The sequence below is a fragment of the Sphaerodactylus townsendi genome, linkage group LG06 (assembly GCF_021028975.2).
Source record: "Sphaerodactylus townsendi isolate TG3544 linkage group LG06, MPM_Stown_v2.3, whole genome shotgun sequence".
Classification (NCBI taxonomy): domain Eukaryota; kingdom Metazoa; phylum Chordata; class Lepidosauria; order Squamata; family Sphaerodactylidae; genus Sphaerodactylus; species Sphaerodactylus townsendi.
The window spans coordinates 24,486,310-24,508,622 of NC_059430.1; the positions used below are offsets into that span (position 1 = coordinate 24,486,310).

The 22,313-nt window shown below is 49.2% G+C and overlaps 2 protein-coding genes across 2 annotated transcripts in view; one reads left to right on the forward strand and one right to left on the reverse strand.

Moving 5' to 3' along the window:
• The window catches only part of WNT5B (Wnt family member 5B), a 124,635-nt gene that overhangs the window by 57,299 nt on the left and 45,023 nt on the right, over positions 1–22,313 (reverse strand). The gene's annotated exons all lie outside the window — the stretch shown is intronic.
• Positions 1,331–4,673, forward strand: FBXL14 (F-box and leucine rich repeat protein 14). Its single transcript, XM_048500215.1, has one exon. The coding sequence runs from the start codon at positions 1,462–1,464 to the stop codon at positions 2,662–2,664; it is 1,203 nt and encodes a 400-aa protein (XP_048356172.1). The 5' UTR covers positions 1,331–1,461; the 3' UTR covers positions 2,665–4,673.

Here is a 22,313-nt window from a genome sequence, read left to right on the forward strand (position 1 = left end):
GATTGACTTCCACAGCCTTAACTCCAAAGGCATAGTTTTGTGAGTCTGTTGCAATAAAAATAAAGAGGGCTCTTGTGGTACCTACCCCAAGATGAATGTGCCACAAGACTGCTGTTTATGCAATGACATAATTGTGCATTTTTATTCAGAACCTCCCCTGCGAGGCATTAAGCTCGGCACTCTTGATTTAACACAAAGAGTTTAGGAACACCCTTTCATTACACAACACCCGGTTTGTTTGTGACCCCCCCCCCCTCCAGTGCTACTGCGGAGTTTTGTCTCCTTAATAATTTTGCACCTTCTTAACAACCGCTGTTCAACATCGCTTCACTCAATCCCTTCATTCAGTGACTCTCACATTGACTGATGCAACAGTCCAACATTGTGTTTCCCATCAACCCAAGACGGCTAATCCGTTCAGACGGGAGAAATCCCCCCGGCAACTCCACGACCTACTAAAAATAACTTTTCCCCCCCTCACCTTCCTCCAGGCCACCCCACCGAGGGTGGTCGAGGTGGAAGGGAAAGGGCTTCGCTCCCCGCTCCCCGGTGCGCGACTGGCACCTTCCCCTGCAGGCAGGAGGGTCTCCTTAGCAACCGAGAAGCCCCTGCCCTAACCTGACAGCTCACCCCGCAGCTACCGCCCAGACAGAAATCAAATCCCCCCCCACCCCTTTCTCCTAGACGAGCCGTCATCCCCCTGCAGCGGCGCAAGGGTTAATCCTCCGGGCCTGAGGAAAGAGGGAGGGAGGACAGAGGGAGGGGGCGGTTGCCACGGCGACGGCTCGGAGTGTTCCGGATCCTACCACTGCGCAGGCGGCGCGGGGAGGTGGCGTAGCAAGCCCGGCCCCGCGGCCGCCGTCGTCGTCGTCGTCGCTTCCCCTCCCCCGCCCGGCCTGAGCGCGGCGCCGGGCCCGGCAGCCAGCGAGGAGGGAGCGCGCGAGTCGGAGCCTGCCCAGCAGAGGCAGCGCGGGAGGCGGGTCGCCAAAGCGGAGGCGGCGGACGCTCCACAGCGCGCCTTTCCCTCGCCTGCGCCGGCGGCGGGGCCGGGCCGAGAAGCGGCGGCCGCCAGACAAAGGAGGCGCGGGGGAAGAGGCGGCGGCGAGGAGAGCCCGGGCTGGGCGCGATGCGGCGCGGGGCCGCCTCAGGAAAGCGGCCAGGCGGCGGCGCGGCCTGCTCGGCGTGGCGGCGCGGATAGAGCCAGGAGGCGCCACAGGCCGGGCCGCTCCGCCGACGCCACCTTCCAGTCCAGCGCTCGCTTGGCCTGGCGATGTGAAGCCCCGGTCGGCGGCAGGAGCAGCCGCGGCCGACAGCGCGTCTCCGTCCTTTCCTTCTCCCCCTGCGCCTTCTTCCCGAGTGCCGCCGCGGAGGCTGGGTCGGGCGGCGGCGGGGCCCCGGCGGCGGCGGGAGCGGCGGTGGCCGGGCCCGGGTGGCTGCGCCGAGGCGGGCCGGGCCCGGGCGATGGAGACGCACATCTCGTGCCTGTTCCCGGAGCTGCTGGCCATGATCTTCGGCTACCTGGAGGTGCGGGACAAGGGCCGGGTGGCGCAGGTGTGCACGGCCTGGCGCGACGCCGCCTACCACCGCTCGGTGTGGCGGGGCGTGGAAGCCAAGCTGCACCTGCGGCGGGCCAACCCCTCGCTCTTCCCCAGCCTGGCGGCGCGGGGCATCCGGCGGGTGCAGATCCTGTCGCTGCGGCGCAGCCTGAGCTACGTGATCCAGGGCATGGCGGAGATCGAGAGCCTCAACCTGAGCGGCTGCTACAACCTCACCGACAACGGCCTGGGCCACGCCTTCGTGGCCGAGATCGGCTCGCTGCGGGCGCTCAACCTGAGCCTGTGCAAGCAGATTACCGACAGCAGCCTGGGCCGCATTGCCCAGTACCTCAAGGGCCTGGAGGTGCTGGAGCTGGGCGGCTGCAGCAACATCACCAACACGGGCCTCTTGCTCATCGCCTGGGGCCTGCAGCGCCTCAAGAGCCTCAACTTGCGCTCCTGCCGACACCTCTCGGACGTGGGCATTGGGCACTTGGCAGGCATGACACGCAGCGCGGCGGAGGGCTGCCTGGGCTTGGAGCAACTCACGTTGCAGGACTGCCAGAAGCTCAGCGACCTCTCACTCAAGCATCTGGCCCGAGGACTGACTCGCCTGCGCCAGCTCAACCTCAGCTTTTGTGGGGGGATCTCGGATGCGGGACTGCTGTACCTGTCGCACATGAGCAGCCTGCGCACCCTCAACCTGCGCTCCTGCGACAACATCAGTGACACGGGCATCATGCACCTGGCGATGGGCAGTTTGCGCCTCTCTGGCTTGGATGTGTCTTTCTGTGACAAAGTGGGAGACCAAAGCCTGGCCTATATTGCACAGGGCCTGGATGGGTTGCGCTCACTCTCCCTTTGCTCCTGCCACATTAGCGACGAGGGCATCAACCGCATGGTGCGCCAAATGCACGGACTGCGCACTCTCAACATTGGCCAGTGTGTCCGGATCACCGACAAGGGCTTGGAGCTTATTGCCGAGCACCTCAGCCAGCTGACTGGCATTGACCTCTATGGCTGCACCCGCATCACAAAACGGGGCCTTGAGCGCATCACTCAACTTCCCTGCCTCAAGGTGCTCAACTTAGGACTCTGGCAAATGACTGAGAGCGAGAAGGTCAGGTGAGAGGAGGGGTCAGCCTGGAGACCCCCGCTCTTCTGGAAGGACTTACCGACTGACTGCTGCAGTAGAGGGGGGGGGATGCGCCTCCAGCACTGGAGGGAGGGAGGGGAAAGTATCCTCAGTACTTGCTTGCCTGCCTGCCCTGACCTGCCCCAGCAGTGGGGGTGGGAAAGAGGGAAACTACCATTCTTTCATAATTCCCTCTCCTGCACTGGAGGGAGACAACTGCACTCTATATCAGCCTTCACTGTGGATGGATACAGTATCACTGCCCTTATCTTTTCTATTGGGAATGCAGCTTCTCAATCTTTTATGCACTGGGGATGAATATAGCCCCTTTCTCCAAATCTGATTCCACCCCCCCTCTGCACTAGGGATGGAAGAAGAAAACTTAACTTAGCCCGCTATTGTTTTAACTCCCCAACTGCTCTTTATTGGGCAAGCACATAAGTCTCTTTCTTTACCAACCCTTTCCCATTATGCTCGTGCACCAACTCGCACTATGCTACATGTAGTCCGCCACCCCATTCTTTCTTCAACTTAGACAGCCTGTAGATATTGTTCTACCTCTCTTCATCTTTTTCCAGATACTGGGCCGGAACTATTCTCCTCCCCCACAAAAATCTGGAGGCTAGAAACAGGGATGCCCTTTACACTTATCTCTCCTAGAGCAGGTGATGTTTCTTTGACACTGCACTAATTGGAGCATCAACTGAAATGCAGTCATTCTGCGCACTGTTGCTTGGGGAGGGCAGTGGGGGCATCAAACCACAGTTATTCTTTGTCAGCTCCATTTTATGCTGTATCCAACGTACTCCATCACTATCTTTCCTTTACTGTTCATTAAGAATAACTTGATTCTCTGCAGAGGTCACCTTTTACAAACAGTTAGGATCCTCCCTTGTCATTTCCTTCCTCTTTCCTTCCATCTTTTTTCTTTATAGTTCAGATACCACATAGCCTGCCATTTGGAAGGTGAGTGGGAGGGTTGGAACAATTGAATCCTCACTTGTACTTTCATTAGACAAACTGTGACCTGCTTTTTTTTAAAATTTGAACTACATAACAAAAAAGACCCCTACCACAGAACACCCTTTCATAAGCTTGACTAAGCTCACCTTTTAAAATTCATTTCTTCTCTTTGGTGTTCCTTTTCTTACATGGTATAATTTTGAAAGACATTTGAAGTGGCTGTCCTTGTGAATTTTAAGTACACTTTTTTCTGCTGAATATATTCTCTCTATATAAATGTTTGGCTACCTCGTTTTTTTTGCCCCCTCCCCCCCAAATTTTTTTTCAAGAAAGATGTTGAGACTGAAATACTTTTGTGCCTAGACTGGAAAGATGTTATCCCTTGGGTTTGTGATTGGGGGTGGGTGGGGGGGTAGAGAAAGGATGGTTCCCCTGGGTGTCCCACCTACACTATCTTTGTGCCTCTCACTCCCTGTCTAAAGTTTTTGGGAACCCAACAGTGCTTTTTGCATGTTTGTTCTTCTAGCACAAACAAGTGTAGCGTGAACATCCAAACTGATTATTGGGTTTATGTTTAAAAGAAATGTGAAATAGAAACTCAGTTTCTTAAATATATATGCAAATTCCCACCTACCCTTCTCTCAAATTACCTAGGTCAAGTACCAGGCTTCCTGCGTGGAAGCAGAAAAGAGGTGCCGAACAGGCTGACTTGCTGTTGTAACAAGAATAGAAGTCCAATTTCATCTCTGTGTTTCTGTTCAGCCATTAAAATAAAGCTAGTTCTTGACTACTTGTCTTTAAAAGGAGGAAGAGGACAGTGTTGAAGAAAACACAAAGGATGATGGGGGGAAAGAAGTGGTAGTTGTGCAGATTTTCAAATCCTCCACAGTTGCAGGCCATGGAATTTAGACAAGCTCAGACACGTAACCCCATCATGGATTAAATGTACTGTTTGTGAATTTGTATAAAAACAAAGATCCTCTTAAAACATTTTATATTCTTACAGTAAAAGGTTAAACTGATATTTATATAATAAAAAAGGAAATATGAAGTATGTTTTTGAAAAAAGTTGCATCTGTGTTGTCTTTTAAAAGGCAGGTACATTGATCTACAAGTTGTGAGGAAAGGAAACTTACAGAGTTGTTGTCCTCTCTCTTCTCTATCAATGAGCAGTTTGGTCGAGTGAATCAAAGGAATTGGATGCCTTTGTCCATTCAGTGCAGGCGGCTGAATGACTTCAAAATCAGAAGTTCACAGCACAGCAACTGGTTCCATTTGAGAGACAGATCTGTTAGAATTCCTAACTTCGCCTATGTTCTTTATGTGCAATTTGGAATTGAACCTGTCCAATAACAACTTTTAGCTCAGTTTTGGGCAAATGGCTGCTGATGTAATAGTGCAGGGAAGGGGGGGATACAGATGCAGGGAATGATAAGGCAGTTTCGGCTTTTTGTTTTCTAGCTGAAGTTAATAGATCAAACTTCAGTTTTGTGTGAGTGCATTAAAAATGAACTGTGTAAATGTGGGACAGGGTGAGAAAGAGAAGTATGATTGTGTCACCTAAACTTTAAGTAAAAAGCTGAAAATGGATGTTTAAAACTGTCTAAAGCAGCATCCGTTTGTACCAGTCTGTACCTTTTGTGCAGAAATTGATGGGAGTTTTTTTTTAAACTGGTCCTAGAGTTTTAAAATAAGTGTTAGGGGTGAGGAAGACTTAGAGTACATAAAACAAAGCTGATCTCTTAAGTCATGCAGCTCAGCTTTCTCTCCCTTCTCTTTTCTTATTACAAGGGGGGGGGGTTAGAGAGAATGTGAAATGGTGGGAGGGGCTGCAGCCATTGTTCAGGAAAGTTAAAAGAGGAGCTGTCCTTGCTTGCTTGCTTGTTCAGTCATGCATACTGAATCTTGCTGTGTGAGGGTCCCTATGGAAGGGAGGAGGGGTGGTTCTTTCCTTCTTTTTAACATTCCTCTCCAGGCCTGGCTGTATTTAAGCTACTTTTCCTCCATGTGGAGGGCAGGGGTGGGGGATGGTCAGGAGTTCCTGTACATTTGCATTTCAAGCACTTCCAGCGGCTGTCGGAAAGCTACTCTGCTCCATTCCAACTGTTCTCTCCACTGCTCTCCGCTTATTCTCCCAACAACGTGCTTCAGGTACATCGGCCGGTTGATCATAGCAAAGGACCACGTGGTATTTTAGCTGTAGCATCACCTGCAGTGGCAATTTTCCCTCATGCTTCCAATGCATACTGACAGACTGAAGTACTGGGAATACTCTTTATGTTTTAGGACAGGAAAAAATATTATGATGTTTCTGCCTTGGGTGGGAAGGGAGGGGAACCCACCCTTGTATTCAGAATAATGTTTTACTGGACCTCCACTGTGCTCTCAAGAGGAAACCAGTACCTAAATTACCATTGCTGTTTTTATTTAAAACCTTTCATGCTTTCTACTGGGAGTGGGTCACAAAAGCTACATTGTTCTCTTTGGCAAAAGCCACCACAATTGGATCTAATTGAGCCTGACAGTATATCAATCTTCTTTTACATAGAGGGGGGTATAAGGCCATAAGGCCTACTTCAATATATTTTTTTCTTTGCCCTGTATTAAAAAATCTAGAATAGCTTTGTGACTGAAGAGTGTATGGACCCTACTAAAATAAGAATTCCTGACCAGGAGGCACAATTTATGAATACTAGAGACAAGCTGCCCTTGAAATAGCCAGCAAGCAGAAATAAATTTGTAGCAGATCAGTTGATAAAGCATACCTCCTGTTCGAATACAATGTTACTGCATTTGGGTACAGAAGTGCCATCTGGCACAACAGATTGATAGAAATTTCCTTTTAAAGTTTTCCTGAAACTAAACTTTTCTAACATTACAATTTTGTTTAAAAGCACCAGCTTTTTAGTACATGGTTAAACTTTATATACACCTTGCTATAGAGCAAATTAAACAATTCATTTTGAATGCTAAGTACCTATATGTTGTATGTACCAGACCCAGCTGGAACAACATGTTGCAATTTGAGTAACCTTCTCTTACACGTGGAGAGTAGGCAGGTTTACACATGGATGCCTAGTGATTTCATGGCTGAGCAGCAGGTCTCAGAGGATCAAGGACAACTAGATTCCCCGAACAAGAAGGCCTGACTCAAGCGGCTTCTTTCTGATTATTATTTTTTTGCCATCGTCACGCCCCTGGTATTCTTTGGGGGTCCGGCATCCAAATACTTGCCAGGGCTGAGGCTGAGAGTGTAAGACTGGCCAAAGGTCCAGAAAGTTTCCATAGCAGAATGGGATTCAGACCTGGGTTTTCCACATACTTGTCTGACACTTAACCATTGCACCAAGCTGGCTCTTTCTAAATAGCTAAAGCCAAACCGAGCATGTATTTTGTTTTCAAATTCTATTATGTTTCATAAGCGTATAATCTAAAAATGGCACTATTAAGAGCAAAAAACTGGTTTCTTTCACCAAACTTCCCCGAAACACACAGAACTGAAAGTTGAAAGTTTTATTTTCACTTCAGAAATATTTGCCCTTCCTCAATTTTTGGGAAAGTCACTATTAGACACAAGGTGCAATCCTGAGTACACAGAATCAAGCGGAACTTGCGTGTGAGTTAGCTTATTGTTTTATTTAAAAGATTTAGATCTCATCTTTCAGCCCAGTCAGGTCCACCCAGGCATGCAACAACTAAAACCAGAGAACGGTCAATTGGTTCACTTACCGTGAAGAGACCTTCTCTTGTAGGCGGAGACCATCTTGGTGGGTGGTTTCCACCCCCGACTCAGGGAGGCAGGAAGAAGAATTCCGTCACTTCCTGTCGAGGCTGAGGTCCAATTAGCCAGTATCCGATTGACTGAGCAGTATAAGTAACAGTAGGAAAAAGCAAGAGTCTCACAGGAGACAAACAACAAGAACTTAACTAACGACATTAACTAAGCCCTTACTATAACGACAACTGTCTAAGGGTACGTACCCGAGTTGGGCAATGATGAAGAACCTAAACGGATTTTCTAAGGTAGGTTTTTTGGTCAGTAGTGGAACTCATTCTATTACTTAACGACGCACAGGGAGGGCCAAGATGGTCTCCGCCTACAAGAGAAGGTCTCTTCACGGTAAGTGAACCAATTGACCGTTCTCTTGGAGGCGTCGTCCATCTTGGTGGGACCTCCCAAAGCAGTGTCCCTAAACGGGGGGGCTGTCGTTAAGCCTCTATAATGTGTTCCAGTACCCTACAGCCAAAGACCGTGTCAGCTGCCCCCCATGATTGAAGCTTGTAGTGCTTCACAAAGGTGGAGGGGGTTGACCAGATAGCTGCCTTGCAAATCTGTTAGACAGAGGCATTATGCCTGAAGGCCGCTGACCTGGTGGAATGGGCTGTGATCCCTAGTGGGACTGGAATGTCCAAGGACTTGTAAGACTCCACAATGCAAGCTTTTAGGTTAGCACTGATGGAAGCTGTAGACATGGCGTGACCTAATTTAGGATTTTCTATATTGATGAACAGCGTTTGAGTTTTCCTAAATAGTTCCGTTCTTATGATGAAGGTCTTGATCGCCCTTCTAGCGTCCAGGGTATGCCATGAACGTTCTTTTGGGTGAGTAGGTCGAGGACAGAAGGTTGGAAGCACAATGTCCTGCTGTAAGTGGAAGGCGGATGCTGCTTTTGGTCGAAAGGTAGGGTCCATACGGAGGACTACTTTGTCGTCATGGAAGACGCATAGGTTGGGATTGATGGAAAGGGCGCGAATTTCTGAAACCCTCCTTGCTGATGTGATGGCCGTTAGGAAGAGTGCCTTCATCCTGAGCCATTTCAGGGGGATAGTTTGGATCGGCTCGAAGGGGGCTTTAGTGAGGGCTGACAAGACTGTGTGTAGCCTCCAGGAAGGGAACCGGTGGCAGATGGGGGGCTGAGACTGTTGAACCCCTTTTAGGAAACGGATCACATCTGGGTGTTGTGTGGCCGGAAACCCCTGAAAATGGTGCCAGACCGTGGAGAGGGCCGCGACTTGCCTTTTTAAGGTGTTGCTTCTGAGTCCGGCCCGGAAACCGTCTTGGAGGAAATCTAGGACGGAAGAAAGCGGAGGGGATTCTGGATCAATTCTCTTCGATCTGGCCCAAGCAACAAAGCGTTTCCACGTATAGTTGTAGATCCGTAGAGTGGCTGGTCTTCTGGAGGCCAGAAGGGTGTTGGTCACCTCTCTGGAGTAACCCTTCTTAATTAACTTCTGCCGTTCAACAGCCAAACGGTCAGTTTTAGCCAGTCTGGGTTGGGATGAAACAGGGGTCCCTGATGAAGTAATTCTGGGAAGACTGGGATCTGGAATGGAGGAGACGTGGCCAATTCTTGAATTGTTGAAAACCAAGGTCTTCTTGGCCACAAAGGTGCTACCAGAATCACACGAGCTCCCTCTGCAATGATCTTCCTGAGCAGTTTGGGAATGATCGGGATCGGTGGAAAAGCATATAACAGGCCGGGGGGCCATTGACTTGACAGGGCATCCACTGCCATTGCCTGACGGTGATAGAATCTGGACATAAAGGTCGGGACTTGTGCATTCTGAGGCGTGGCGAACAAGTCGATGATTGGTCGTCCGAATCTGCGTGTGATGTTCAAGAAGGTCTGTCTGTTCAAGGACCATTCCGCTGGGGAGACTGTTTGCCGGCTCAACCAGTCCGCGTTGAGGTTCAGGGTGCCCTTGATGTGTTCCGCCTTGATGCTCAAGAGGTTGATCTCTGCCCATGCTATTATCTTGGCAGCTTCTCTGAACAGACGTGAGGATCGTGAGCCACCCTGATTGTTGAGATACGACCTGGCCGCAATGTTGTCTGTACGTATCAGAATGTGCTGGCCCAATATGTGGGTCCGGAGAGACTGGAGGGCCAATAAGATCGCTCTTACCTCCAACACGTTGATGGGTAGTTTGGAGGTTTGCTTGTCCCACTTCCCCTGTGTGTAGTGTTGGTTGAGACTGGCACCCCAGCCTTGTAGGCTGGCGTCTGTGAATATTTGAAGCTGATTTGGAAACAGAAATTGTTTTCCGTGATTGAGGTTCTGATGTTGCAGCCACCATTGCATCTGTTTCTTGAGGGAGCGTGGTAGAAGGATGGAACGATCCCGCTTGTGGATAATGTCCTGCTGGAACGGGCGGAGAAGAAACTGCAGGGGACGAGCATGGAATCTTCCCCATTGTGTCAGGTCTATAGCTGATATTAGAATTCCTAGGAGTTTTACCAGGAACAGAAGAGAAGCGGTTTTGGGATGCATGAGGGATCCCACCATCTGCTGAATCTTGTGAATCTTCTCCTCTGGGAGGAAGAGCGAGCTCTGAGTGGAGTCGATGATGGCTCCCAGATGGAGGATCCGTTGAGTAGGAGACAGGTTGCTCTTTTCTCTGTTGATTAGGAACCCGTGTTGTTGAAGGGTGTTGATGACCTGTTCCAGGTCCTGCAAGGCCTTGATCTTGGTCCTGGAACGTATTAGCAGGTCATCGAGGTAAGGGTGTATGTGGATCCCCCGATGTCTGAGTAGGGTTATCGGGGCCAGGAGGGTCTTGGAGAAAACACGGGGGGCCGAGGCTAGGCCAAACGGGAGAGCCCTGAATTGATAGTGGTTGTTTTCCACTGCAAATCTTAAAAATTTTCTGTGTGAGGGTCTGATGGGTATGTGAAGGTAGGCCTCTGCCAGGTCTAGTGAGGCCATGAAGTCTCCCGGACTGAGGGCTTCCAAGATGGTGCGGAGAGATTCCATCTTGAACCTTCGCAGTTTTAGAAATTTGTTGACTGTTCTGAGGTTGAGAATTGCCCTCCAGTCCCCGTTCTTTTTGGGGACCGTAAAGAAATGAGAGTAATGACCTGAGAAGGTTTCCTCCCTCGGAACCGGTTCTATGGCGTTGATTGATAGAAGGTGTGCTATGGCCTTCAGAGTTCTGGAGGCTTTTTCCTTTTGGTTGCTGAGTGGGGAAGGAATGAACCGAGGGGGAGGGAAGGAAAGAAACTCTATTGCGTATCCTTGGGAAATCGTCTCCTTCGTCCATGCATCTGCGTGTTCGTGTTCCCAAGCCTGTTGGAAGAGAAGGAGACGTCCCCCAACAGGAGAGGAGTCAGGATTTTGTTGCTCCCTCCTGTCTGTTGCCCTTGTCAAATCTGGGTCTGAAGTTCCCTCTTTTACGAAAGGAACCGGATCCTCTGTTAGACCAAGAGTTGTTTCTGGAATCCCTGGGAAACCAGGAGGAGGTCTTACCGTCCCTTGGGGCTCTAGGGAGTACTCTGTGGGAGCAAAAGAAAGATGTTGAGGGAGAGGACCTGGTCCAGCTCTTGTTTCCATCTGAACGGAGAAACTTTGGGAGGGTCTTCTTTTTATCTTTGGTCTCTACCAAAATGGGTTGCAGGTCTTCTCCGAAGAGTGCCTGACCTTGGAAGGAGTAACTTGTGAGGAGGGTTTTGGAATGCACATCTGCTTGCCATGATCTGACCCACGCGTTGCGGCGAGCGACCAAAGAAGAGGCTATGGCTCTTGAGGATAAGATGATGGCATCTAAGGTGGCATCTGCTATAAAGGCTGCGCCTGTTTTGATGCGATCCAAGCCTTCTCTGACAGCAACCTGCTCAGGGGGCAGGAGTTCCAGGGCACGGTTTGCCCATACAAGCAAGGCCCTCGCAACCGTGGATGCTGGAGCAAGTGCTTTTACAGAGCTGGCGATGGATTCGTGGGAGCGCTTAAGCATGGCATCAGTTCTTTTGTCGAGAGGGTCGCAGATGTTACCCTCTCCTTCCTTAACTAAGAGGCCTGATGATTGAATAGCCACTATGGGTGCCTCTACCGGTGGCACTTGCAGGATAGATTCCACGTATTCCGGCACTAGGTACCGTTTCTTAATGGAGGAAAGACTGTGTTTGTTTGCCGCTGGGTTCTCCCATTCTTTTTTGATTTTCTTGATGAAGAACTCGGGAATAGGGAAGACCAGCCGAGCCTCCTCATCCTGAGGGGAAAAGCGTGTGCTGCCTTTGGGGCAGCCCTTAATGGGTGGTAGAGAAGCAGCGGCGCCTGGGACTTGAGCGTCTTCTGTATCTTGCAAATCTAAGGCGGTAGTAGTTTTTGCAATGAGGAAGGCCAGCTCTTCGTCTTTGAAACATTTGTAGGAGTTATCTGGTAGGGCTGGTAGCTCTTCAGAATCAGAAAAATGGACCGTGTCCTGTTCCTCTTCCTCTACGCTCACTTCCTCATCTCCAGGGAAGTGGAGTGGGTCTGTTGATGGGAGTCTAGGGTAACCCCTAGTTTGCCCATGGGGAGGGGAAGGTGGGTCCTGTGGGGGGAACCCAGGGTGGCCCCTAGGGTGTCCCTGGTATGAAGGTCCTGGACCCTGCGATGGGGAGCTAGGGTAACCCCTAGACCCATGCGCACCAGTCTGAGTTGCCCCTGACAGGTTCTCAGCCTGTCTGTGAAACTGCAGCATTTTGTCTTCAATGGCTTTATTAAGAAAGGAGGCGAAATCCGCAGGGGAGAGGGATTGCCAATCAAAAGGGGACTCAGCGTTAACCATTACTTCCCCTCCCTCCAATTCCATGGTGTTTTCCCCCTCGCGGGGGGGTACTTGCCTGAGTACTACTGAGGTCTGGTCAAGCGCTGCGTTAGAGGTGGGAGAGGGCATCCGTTCTCCCTCTGTGAGCGCCGTCTGGGCCATTTGGATGTTTTCCCTGCCCAGAGCAGTCGGGGCGGGGGTCGTTGCCGAGTGCGCGCCTGAGGAGGAAGCCGGGGCGCTTGAGTGCTCGGGCGCTCTCCGCGGAGGAGAGAAGGAAGTAGCCGGGAAGGCGAGCTGGCGCTTGGGATGCGGTTCGTCCGTCGGAGCCCTCGCGCGGTCCTGCGTTGCGGCGGGGGCGGAGCTGGCGCGCTTCGCAAGCGGCTTCTTGCCGCGGTCCGCTGTGGCGCTCGGAGCGCCGTTGCCTGGGTGTCCGGGCGTTTGTTGAGGGAAGCCCCTGGGGGGGTCTGCGGTTAGGGCGGGGTTCAGCCGTTTGTTAGAAGCCCTAGTGGCTTCTGCCGCCGAGCGGTGAAAGTTCCCTCTCCGGGGAGAGAAGCGTTGGGCAGCCATTTTGGGGTTGACTCTTTCTCTCACTCTTTTTGGAGGGGGAAGAGGTGGGGGGGGGGAGGGGGGAACTGGTTTCCCTAGCCCCTACTTACTGTTAGACAAAGACAAAGAATCAGAGAGAATCAGAAAGGAGAGAGAGACAGAGACAGGAGGACGGATTAAGCCTTGTAGCGTTGAGGAGAAAATTCAGGTACGGAGGACCAAGAATCTCATGCACTCCCTGTCGAGGCAGGAAAGGATCTGGCTAATTGGACCTCAGCCTCGACAGAAAGTGACGGAATTCTTCTTCCTGCCTCCCTGAGTCGGGGGTGGAAACCACCCACCAAGATGGACGACGCCTCCAAGAGAAGTATAAAAGAACATCATAAGATAAGTTAAAGTTGGAACACACATGCACACACACACACACACACACACACGCACACACACACACACACACACACACACACACACAGAATCATCAGTTAAAAACCTAGGGCAGGGTGAATATCCTTGTGAAAGGAGCTCCATAATCCTCTCACATGTTCGGCTCTCAGAGATGCAAGGTTGATCTCGGCCCACATGAAGATCCAAAAGGCTTCCTTGTGCAACTGCGAGGCTCTGGATCCCCCTTGATGATTCAGGTAACACTTGGCCGATGTGTTGTCCGTATGGATGACCACGTGCCTGCGGAGGACCAGATGCCGGAAAGCCTTGAGGGCTAAGAAGATTGCTTTGACTTCTAGGACATTGATGGGTAACTGGGACTGGGTTGCCGACCAGGCCCCCTGAGCAAGGTGTTGCTCCAGCTTGGCTCCCCATTCTGACAGGCTGGCATCTGAGAAAATGTGGACCAGGTTCTGGGGCGCGAATACCTTCCCTCTGCTGAGATTGGGTTTGGATGTCCATCATATGAGGCTGTACCGGACCGCGGGCAGTAAGGACAGAGATCGGTGCTTCCTCTGAATAATCTAAATGGCAAAGGGCCGCAGGAAGGCTTGTAGTGGGCACACATGTGCTCTTCCCCATTGAATTAGGTCTATGGTGGACAAGAGAAGTCCCAGCAAACTTGCTAGCTGAAGCAGGGAGCTGGCTCTCTCTGCTAGGACCTTGCGACAGGCCTCCTGGATCTTGGTAACCTTGTTCTTTGGAACAAACAGGGTGCAGGATGCAGTGTCTATGAGAGCCCCCAGGTGTACCATCTGTTGGGAAGGGAGTGTTGAGCTCTTCTCCAGGTTGACCAGGAACCCGTGCTCCGATAACGTCCTCTGGACCAGTGTGACATCCCCGATTGCCTGGGTTTGAGACCTTGACCTGATGAGGAGGTCGTCTAGATAAGGGTATATGTGTATGCCCTTGCTGCGTAGAAGGGCAATCAGAGCTACTAGGACTTTGGTAAACACTCTGGGGGCTGTGGCTAACCCGAAGGGGAGAGCTACATACTGGAAATGCTGGTTCCCCAGAGCGAACCGCAGGAAGTGGTAGTGTGCTTGGTGGATGGGGATGTGAAGGTACGCTTCCTTCAGATCCAGGGACGTGAGATAGTCGCCCTGCTGAATTGCTGCCACCGTGGACCTGAGGGACTCCATCCCGAAGCAGAATTTCCGGAGGTGCCTGTTGAGGTGCCGAAGATTTAGAATGGCTCTGGTGTCCCCGTTCTTTTTGGGGACAGTTAAAAAGTGGGAATAAATCCCTTGCCCGTGTTGTTCCATTGGCACCGGTTCAATCGCTTTGATGGAGAGGAGGTGCACGATGGCAGCATTCAACCTGTTCCTCTTTTCTGAGTGGGAACCCATGGGAGAGGGGATGAATTTGTCCTGTGGCCAGGAAAGGAACTCTAAGGAGTAGCCTGAAGAAACTATCTCCCGAATCCAGCAGTCGGCATGGGGAAGCACCCACAGATGCTGAAAATACTGCAGCCGCCCGCAGAAGGTAGGTCAGGACAGTCAGGCCTTGTTGTTAGGAGTGGGTTCAGGTCTGAAGGACTTTCCTGACTTACCCTGGCCCTTAAGGTCCTGGCGTCTGCGAAAGGAGCTCTGTCCCTGCCAACCCGTCTTTCTGTTTTCCCTCTGAGGGTGATATGCTGAACGAAACGAACGAAAGGAAGACCTAGGCATGAACCTTGGTTTATCTGCCCTGACTGACCTAGGCACGGTCTTTTTGTGGTCTTTTGTCTCCACCAAGATTTTATCTAATTCAGGCCCAAACAAAATTCCCCCTTGAAAATCGTAGCTGGCAACTACCGTTTTGGATAAGTTGTCTGCCTGCCACGGCTTCAGCCAGAGCAAACACCGTGCCACAGATGCCGATGCCATAATGCGGGAGGTGGTTAGGAAGGTGTCTAAGGTGGCATCTGTGAAAAAGGAAACGGCCATCATCACTCTCTCCACCCCACCCCCCCTGATGTCCTGGTCTTGGGGTGGAATAATAGCCAGGAGGCATTGTAACCACACGATGGTGGCCCTAGAAACTGTGGCTGCAGGAGTTAAGATTCTGGCTGACATAGCTGCCCCCTCGTGGACTCTGTGCATACTAGCATCAGCCTTTCTGCCTATGGCATCTTTTAAATTGCCTTCACCATCCCGGTAGACCAGGCCTCCTGAGTGCAGAGCTGAAACCAGGCTGTCCACAAGCGGGGTCTTGATCAGGTTGTGGAGGTGCTCTGGGGCTAGGTACAATTTCTTGAAAATTTGTGGAAACCCCCTATTCGCTGCCGGACTAACCCATTCCTTTTTGAACTTCCTTTCAAAGGACTCAGGCAGTGGAAAAAACTGAGCATTCTCGTCTTCAACCGGGAAAATGGAACTGATGCCCTTAATTGGCTTGGTGGGCTTGGCTGAATTGGGGTCTTCAGCCTCTGCTTGTGTAAACCCAGCGCTGAAATAGTCTTGGCTAAAAGGGTGGCAAGATGATCCAGTTTAAATAGGCGGTGAGTTTGTTCCGCCACTTGCGGGACTTGGGTTTCAGGGTCAGAAAAATGGCCCGAATCCGCATCCAACTCCCCCTCACTAACATCACTTCTGTCTGAATCTAAGAGGTTGGAGTGCCAACGCGATCCCTCCCTGCCGGGCCTGGGGGACCTAGAACGGGTCTCAACTTTGAGGCGATTTTCACTGAGGCTGATGGGGCGGAGCCGCTGATCAACCTCCTCTCTAATGGAGAAGCGCATTAGTTCCACCAACTGGTGGGGGGAGAAACGGCTCCAATCTGCGGGAATAGCACCCGCCCTGCTGGAAACCGCCGAAAGTGCTGTCTCTTGCCTGACCATGGAAGTGTCAATATCTCGCCCAGGGCTCCGTTGCCGCTGCGAGGATGGTGCAGGCAGGGCGGAGGGTGCTGCTGCGGAGCCGGCTGGGCCTCCCTCTGCCCCCAGGGCCTGTTGCTTCGGGCCGCTGCCGCGACTCTCCATTTGCAGTTCTCAGCGACCCGTGCAGGGTTCGGCTGAACTGGCCCGCTGTCCGCTGCAGCTGCGCAAACATTGAGAAGCATTCCTGCGGCGTCCGCCCTGGTCAGCAACGGACGCCCGCTCCTCTGTCTCAGCCCACCATCTGTGCGGCGGCGAGCGGAGATTACTGGTGGAGGCCCGAGTATTTTCTGCAGCGGACCTGCAGAAGGCCTCTCTTTCCGGGGAAAATGGCGCCGTCGCAATCTCTGAGATTTTGGTGCGAAGATTCTGTCCACACTATTAGTCCCACGGAGAAGGGGAAGGGTACGGGAACAGAAACAAGGGGGGGAATAACACACAAGAGGGGTGCTACAGACAAACAACTAACAATACACATGCAAAGGAGGGAAACACTGGAAGTTAGCACGGAGCCTGTCGAAGTTGCTGCACTACCTCCGAGGCAGGAAAAGATACTGGAGCAAATTGGCGGCAACAGACCGACAGGAAGTGACCAAGCATCTTTTCCTGCCTACCTATTGGATGGAGAAAGAAAACCACAAGATGGCTGAAACCATCCAAGAGAACCTTTCTTTCCAGAACTTAAACCCATCATTGCCATTCCTACCTTCTACTGCCCTCTTCTAAGTGACAGCCCTTCAAAGACAGCAACCGTGTCCCCCCCTCAATCTCTTCTCCAAACGAAATATTCCCAAGTCTCTCAGCCTCTCTTCATAAACCACCTGCGAGCTTGCCACCAAGTCACAGGCACAAACCCCAACCACAAAGCACAGGCCATTCCCTGATTCACTCACCTCCTAGTGGCCCCATCCTCTGTGTGAGCTTGGCTTTTGCTGGCTTTTGGGTTGGATTCAGCTGGCTATTCTGGCAAGCAGGAGCTGGGCCCCTTTGGCCTCCAAAATGATGGGTCTGGAATGTACAGAAGCCATGTGGGGCAGGGGTGATTGAGTGAGATTCAGTGGGACAGATGGTTGGATCCAATCCATTTTTTTGGTTTTGAAAGAATAGGATTGGGGGGGGGGGATGATTTTCCAGTATTTGCTGCCTAGAACTGAGTGGATTTGTTATTTATGGATATGAGTACCAATGCTATTGGCTGGATCTGAAATGAAAGGCAAATGCTTGGAGAATGTAGTTATTCTTTTCTTTCTTTGTTACATATATTCAAGGTCTAAAATACAAAATCAAGAAAACAGGGCCAACAGGATGTGCTGCTGCAACCCACAGTGACGCATTCTACAAACCAACAGCACCAAAATAGTTTTGAGGACTTTAGAATACAGTGCAATCCTAAACCCAGCGACACCCTTCTAAATCTGTCTTCGTTGGATTTAGAAGGATGTAACCATTTAGGACTGTAGCAGTAGACAGCAATCTTAAGCAGGTTTACTCACAATCGTGCATGGGTTTATTCAGTGGCATTTTCTCCCAGGAAAGTGTTTTTAGGATTGCATTGCTAATTGCTTTAAAAGCATAATCTTCTCCTGTGGATTTATTTCCCAAACCATATGTTTGGGTGAACGCCTAGCCCAAGATTTCATTCTTAGAACTTTCATGACACCATAGGCTCATGATACTGTTCCGAAGGCCAAAAATCCACATTACGCCACTGTGGACGTAAAAATGTTACCCTAAAACTAAACAATTGACCATTTCTGCCATTTAATGGCACTCCAAAATTGTTGCTCTATCATGCGCTGTGGAGAACAGTCTGGGAAACTGCGCTCCAGGTCTGGGTCATTCTCCAGGCACAGAACTGCAGCGATTTTCTCCTCTGAATTTTTATTTGTTTATTTACACTATTTATAGACCACCTTTCTCACTGTTTCCCAATTGTGTGTGGTATAGTGCCTGATCATGTGGGTTGAGCTGCTTATTTCTTGCACCTCAAATCCCCACAAATCTGCAGAGCTTTGATGCTCACAAGGTTCAATATTTTGCTTTCAGCAATCCCTTATGGCAGATTCTTAAGAAATTCCTCATCAAGAAAGACTCTGCTATACTCTGTTCAACAAAAAGAACTCAGTGTAGTCATGCATGTCTGGCGGAAGTCAGAGCAGTGTACGCCTGAATTGCAAAGAAGTGTGGATTCTCTGACTGCATTTTAAAACGTTATTTCAGAGCCACTTCCGTCAAAACCATTATTTGTTTCACTGAGAAAATAGCACTTTGATAAAATAGCATTTGTGTGTGTGTGTGTGTGTGTGTGTGTGTGTGTGTTTGTTAGTTTTATATACCGCCCTCCCCCGAAGGGCTCTGGGTGGTGCACAACATATAAATCGAAGTAGAGCACAGTTTAAAACGTAACAAATGCAACTATAATAACATATATATGGCTCCATAAATAGTTAAAACCTCTACTAAAACATAGCGTTACAGTATATAATGCCTCGCATCTGACAGCTAAAACCCGCCCGAGAGGGGAGTGGTAGATCCCTCAGATGTTATGCTCCAGATTGCTCCAGATGCCAGAGGCTTACCCGGGGAAAATGGCGCCCAGGGCAACACCTGCTCTGGGTGCACCCCCCCCCCGCCACCCCACTTACCTTAGCCAGTGGCAGCAGTCCTGGGCAGCCTGGTGGGGCTGGGAGCCTGCTGCGGGCCCACCAAGCGCCCCCTCACATGATCCAATGGGGTGCACCCGGGGTCAGTTGGCAGATATGCCACTCCTGGATGCCTATTAGTGAGACTTGCTGTTTTGCAAAGGTGCGCCTGCCATTTTCTTTCCCATTCCTGCAGTGGCAGGCACAACTATACAAAAAGGCAAGTCTTGCTAATAGGTGTCCGAAGCAAAAAAATTTGTATTTTATCAAACTGGTATGTTTCCCAGTGAAGCAAATAATGGTTTCAATGGAAGCAGCGCTGAAATAACATTTTAAAACGATGCCAAAGAATCAGAAATGGGGGAGGCTGGCACTAGGACCCGACAGAGCATTCCAACATGAAGAAGGTACAGGAAGATGTGGCGAATTAATTCACACATCTCCTGAGTTCTTTATGTTGAAAATGGTATAGAGCTAGAGCTCCTGAATTTTAATCTCATGTTTTGCTTTATTGTAATGTTTATACTAAGTTGAGGAACATTTTAATTAGCTCTCTTTTATCAAGCTTAAAGGCCACTCTGTTAAGCTGTTTTTTTATACATTCTTTCTGACCAGAGACCTCATGTCACTAATAAAGAAGTTAGGTATCCTCTGACATGCGGCTCTGAGAATTGATTGTTAATAACTTTGGATGATTTCCTTCTCCCTCCTTCCTTCTTTGAAATTTGTGATCATTCATTTGTGATATCTCAATGTTTTGTAATATATTTACTCAAAGTGGATCACACAATGTAATAAGACATCTAACGGAAGCAGAACTGTAGAAGTCTGAAACACAGCAGAAATCTAAACAGAGCAGAAGTATTAAACATGGCATGTTGAACACACATTAAATTATATAAGTAGACATATGATGAAGTATATAAAAATGTCTCTTGCCCTACAGTTTTTAAACATCTACAGATGGGATAGAAGATATAGAACACAGAAACAAATAATAAAAATCAAACACGATGCAAACAGCAGAATATCTGCAAGTCAGATATTGTGTGCTAGAATAGCTTGCAGAAGGAGGATGGTGCAGAAAAAGGGTAACAAGCAGAAGGCAGCTCAAGAAGGAGAGCAGGTGGTAACAGTCACTGTAACAGATATTGACAGGAAGGGTGCAGCTGAGAAATGGACTGAGTGATTTATGGACTAGAGCTCCTGATCCACTCATTCAAAAGCTGGAGGCTTAATTGTTGTGGAGTTTTTATAATTGTACATGCGCACAGAGCACCAGCTGGTCACACTTGATAAATGGAAATAAAGTATTTCCAGCCATCCTAACCCAGACTCTGGAATGATATCCCTTCACTCTCCATTATTTCTACAATTAGCTGCATATACAGGCCCAGTTTATTTTCAATCAAATGCACCAAGACCACACTCCCCAACAAAGAAGCTAGCAACTTCCATCAAGATCATTATTCTTCTGTGACAGTGACTGCTACACAGAGCTACAGCTATGTTCAGCCCCAAAGAATGAGAAATACAAAAAAAAATAGATAAGTAATGTTTCATGGACAATTTTAATTCATGAAAGAGGATGAAAGCTTTTCACATTTTGAGAACTATTTGTCCCTTTCGTATCAATTTGATCTGCAAATGATTATAGGGGTTGGTATTTAACTTCATGCCATGAGGAGCTTCAACTGCCCATTTCTACTCACTGACCCTCTGTTGAAGAGACAGGACTTTTCAGAATCATAGAGTTGGAAGAGACCACAAGGGCCATCAAATCCAACCCCCTGCCATGTAGGAACACATGATCAAAGAATTCCAGACATATGTTACATCCAGCCTCTGTTTAAAAACCTCAAAAGAAAGAGACTCCACCACTCTCTGAGGCAGTAAATTCCACTACTGAACAGCCCTGACAGAAAGATCCTCTGAAGATGCCAGCCACAGATGCAGGCGATACATCAGGAGAAAATGCTACTGGAACACGGCCATACAGCCCAGACACCCCACAACACCCTAGTGATTCTGGCCATGAAAGCCTTCAACAAGTCAGAAAGTTCTTCCTAATGTTTTGGTGGAATTTCTTTCCCTGCACCTTGAATCCATTTCTCTGTGTCTCAAGGCAGCAGAAAACAAGCTTGCTCCCTCTTCAAGATGATATCTCTTCAAATATTTGAACATAACTATCATGTCCCTCCTTAACCTTCGCTTCTTCAGATTAAACATCCTCAGCTCCCTAAGTTTCTCTTCATAGGGCATGGACTTTTTAACATTTTGATGGTTCTCCTCTGGATACATTCCAGCTTGTCAGTATCCTTCTTAAATTGCGCTGCCCAGAACTGAACACAGTACTCTAGGTGAGGTCTGACCAATGCAAAGTATAGTGGTAAAATTACTTCCCTCGATCTAGACCAGTGGTTCTCAACCTGGGGGTCGGGACCCCTTTGGGGGTCGAATGACCCTTTCACAGGGATCGCCTAAGACTCTCTGCATCAGTGTTCTCCATCTGTAAAATTGATAAATGTTAGGATTGGGGGTCACCACAACATGAGGAACTGTATTAAAGGATGGTGGCATAAGGAAGGTTGAGAACCACTGATCTGGACACTATACTCTTATGGATGCATCCCAAAATTGCATTGGCTTTCTTGACTGCCATATCACACTGCTGACTCAAGTTCAGTTTGTGGTCTACTAAGACTCCCAGATCCCTTTCACATGTAGTGTTGTCAAACCAGGTGTCACCCATCCTATATCTGCATTTAATTTTATCTGCCTGAGTGTAGAGTCTTATATTTATCTCTTTGTTAATTTTGGCCCAGCTCTCTAATTTGTCCAGATCATTTTGAATTCTGCCCCTTTCCTCCAGGGTATTTGCTACCCCTCCCAATTTGGTATCACCTGCAAATTTGATTAATATGCCCTCTATTTCATTATCAAGTAATTGATTTAAAAAATTGAACAGCACTGGGCCCAGGATAGAACCCTGTGGCACGGCACTGCTGACTTCTCTCCAGGATGAAAATGAGCTGTTGATAAGCACTCTTTGTGTTTGGTCAGTCAACCAATTACAAATCCATCTAACAGTTGGATTGTCTAGTCCAAATCTTCCCAGCTCACTTGCAAGAATATCATGGGGCACAGGCCTTTTTAAAATCAAGGTATGCTACGTCCACAGCATTCCCTTCATCTACCAAGTTTGTCACTCTATCAAAAAAAGAGATAAGATTTATCTGGCAAGACTTCTTTTAGAGAAACCCATGTTGATTTTCAGTGATCACATTATTCCCTTCCAAGTGCTTACAGACAGCCTCCTTAATTATCTGCTCTAGAATCTTTCCTGGTATTGATGTCAAGCTGACTGGGCAGTAGTAGTTTGGGTCCTCTTTTTTCCCCTTTTTGAAGTGGGGACAACATTAGTTCTCCTCCAGTCCACTGGAACTTCTGTTCTCCAGGAGTTCTCAAAGATTATAGCAAGTGGTTCTGAGATTACTTCTGCCAGTTCTTTTAATACCCTGGAATGTAATTGATCACACCATGGAGATTTGAATTTATTAAAGTATTCAGGTATTCCTCTACTAGCTCTTTATTTTTTCTGTGCTGAATTTCCCCTACTGTATCCTCTGATTCATTTCCCCCCAGTTGAGCACTGTTTTTCTTTT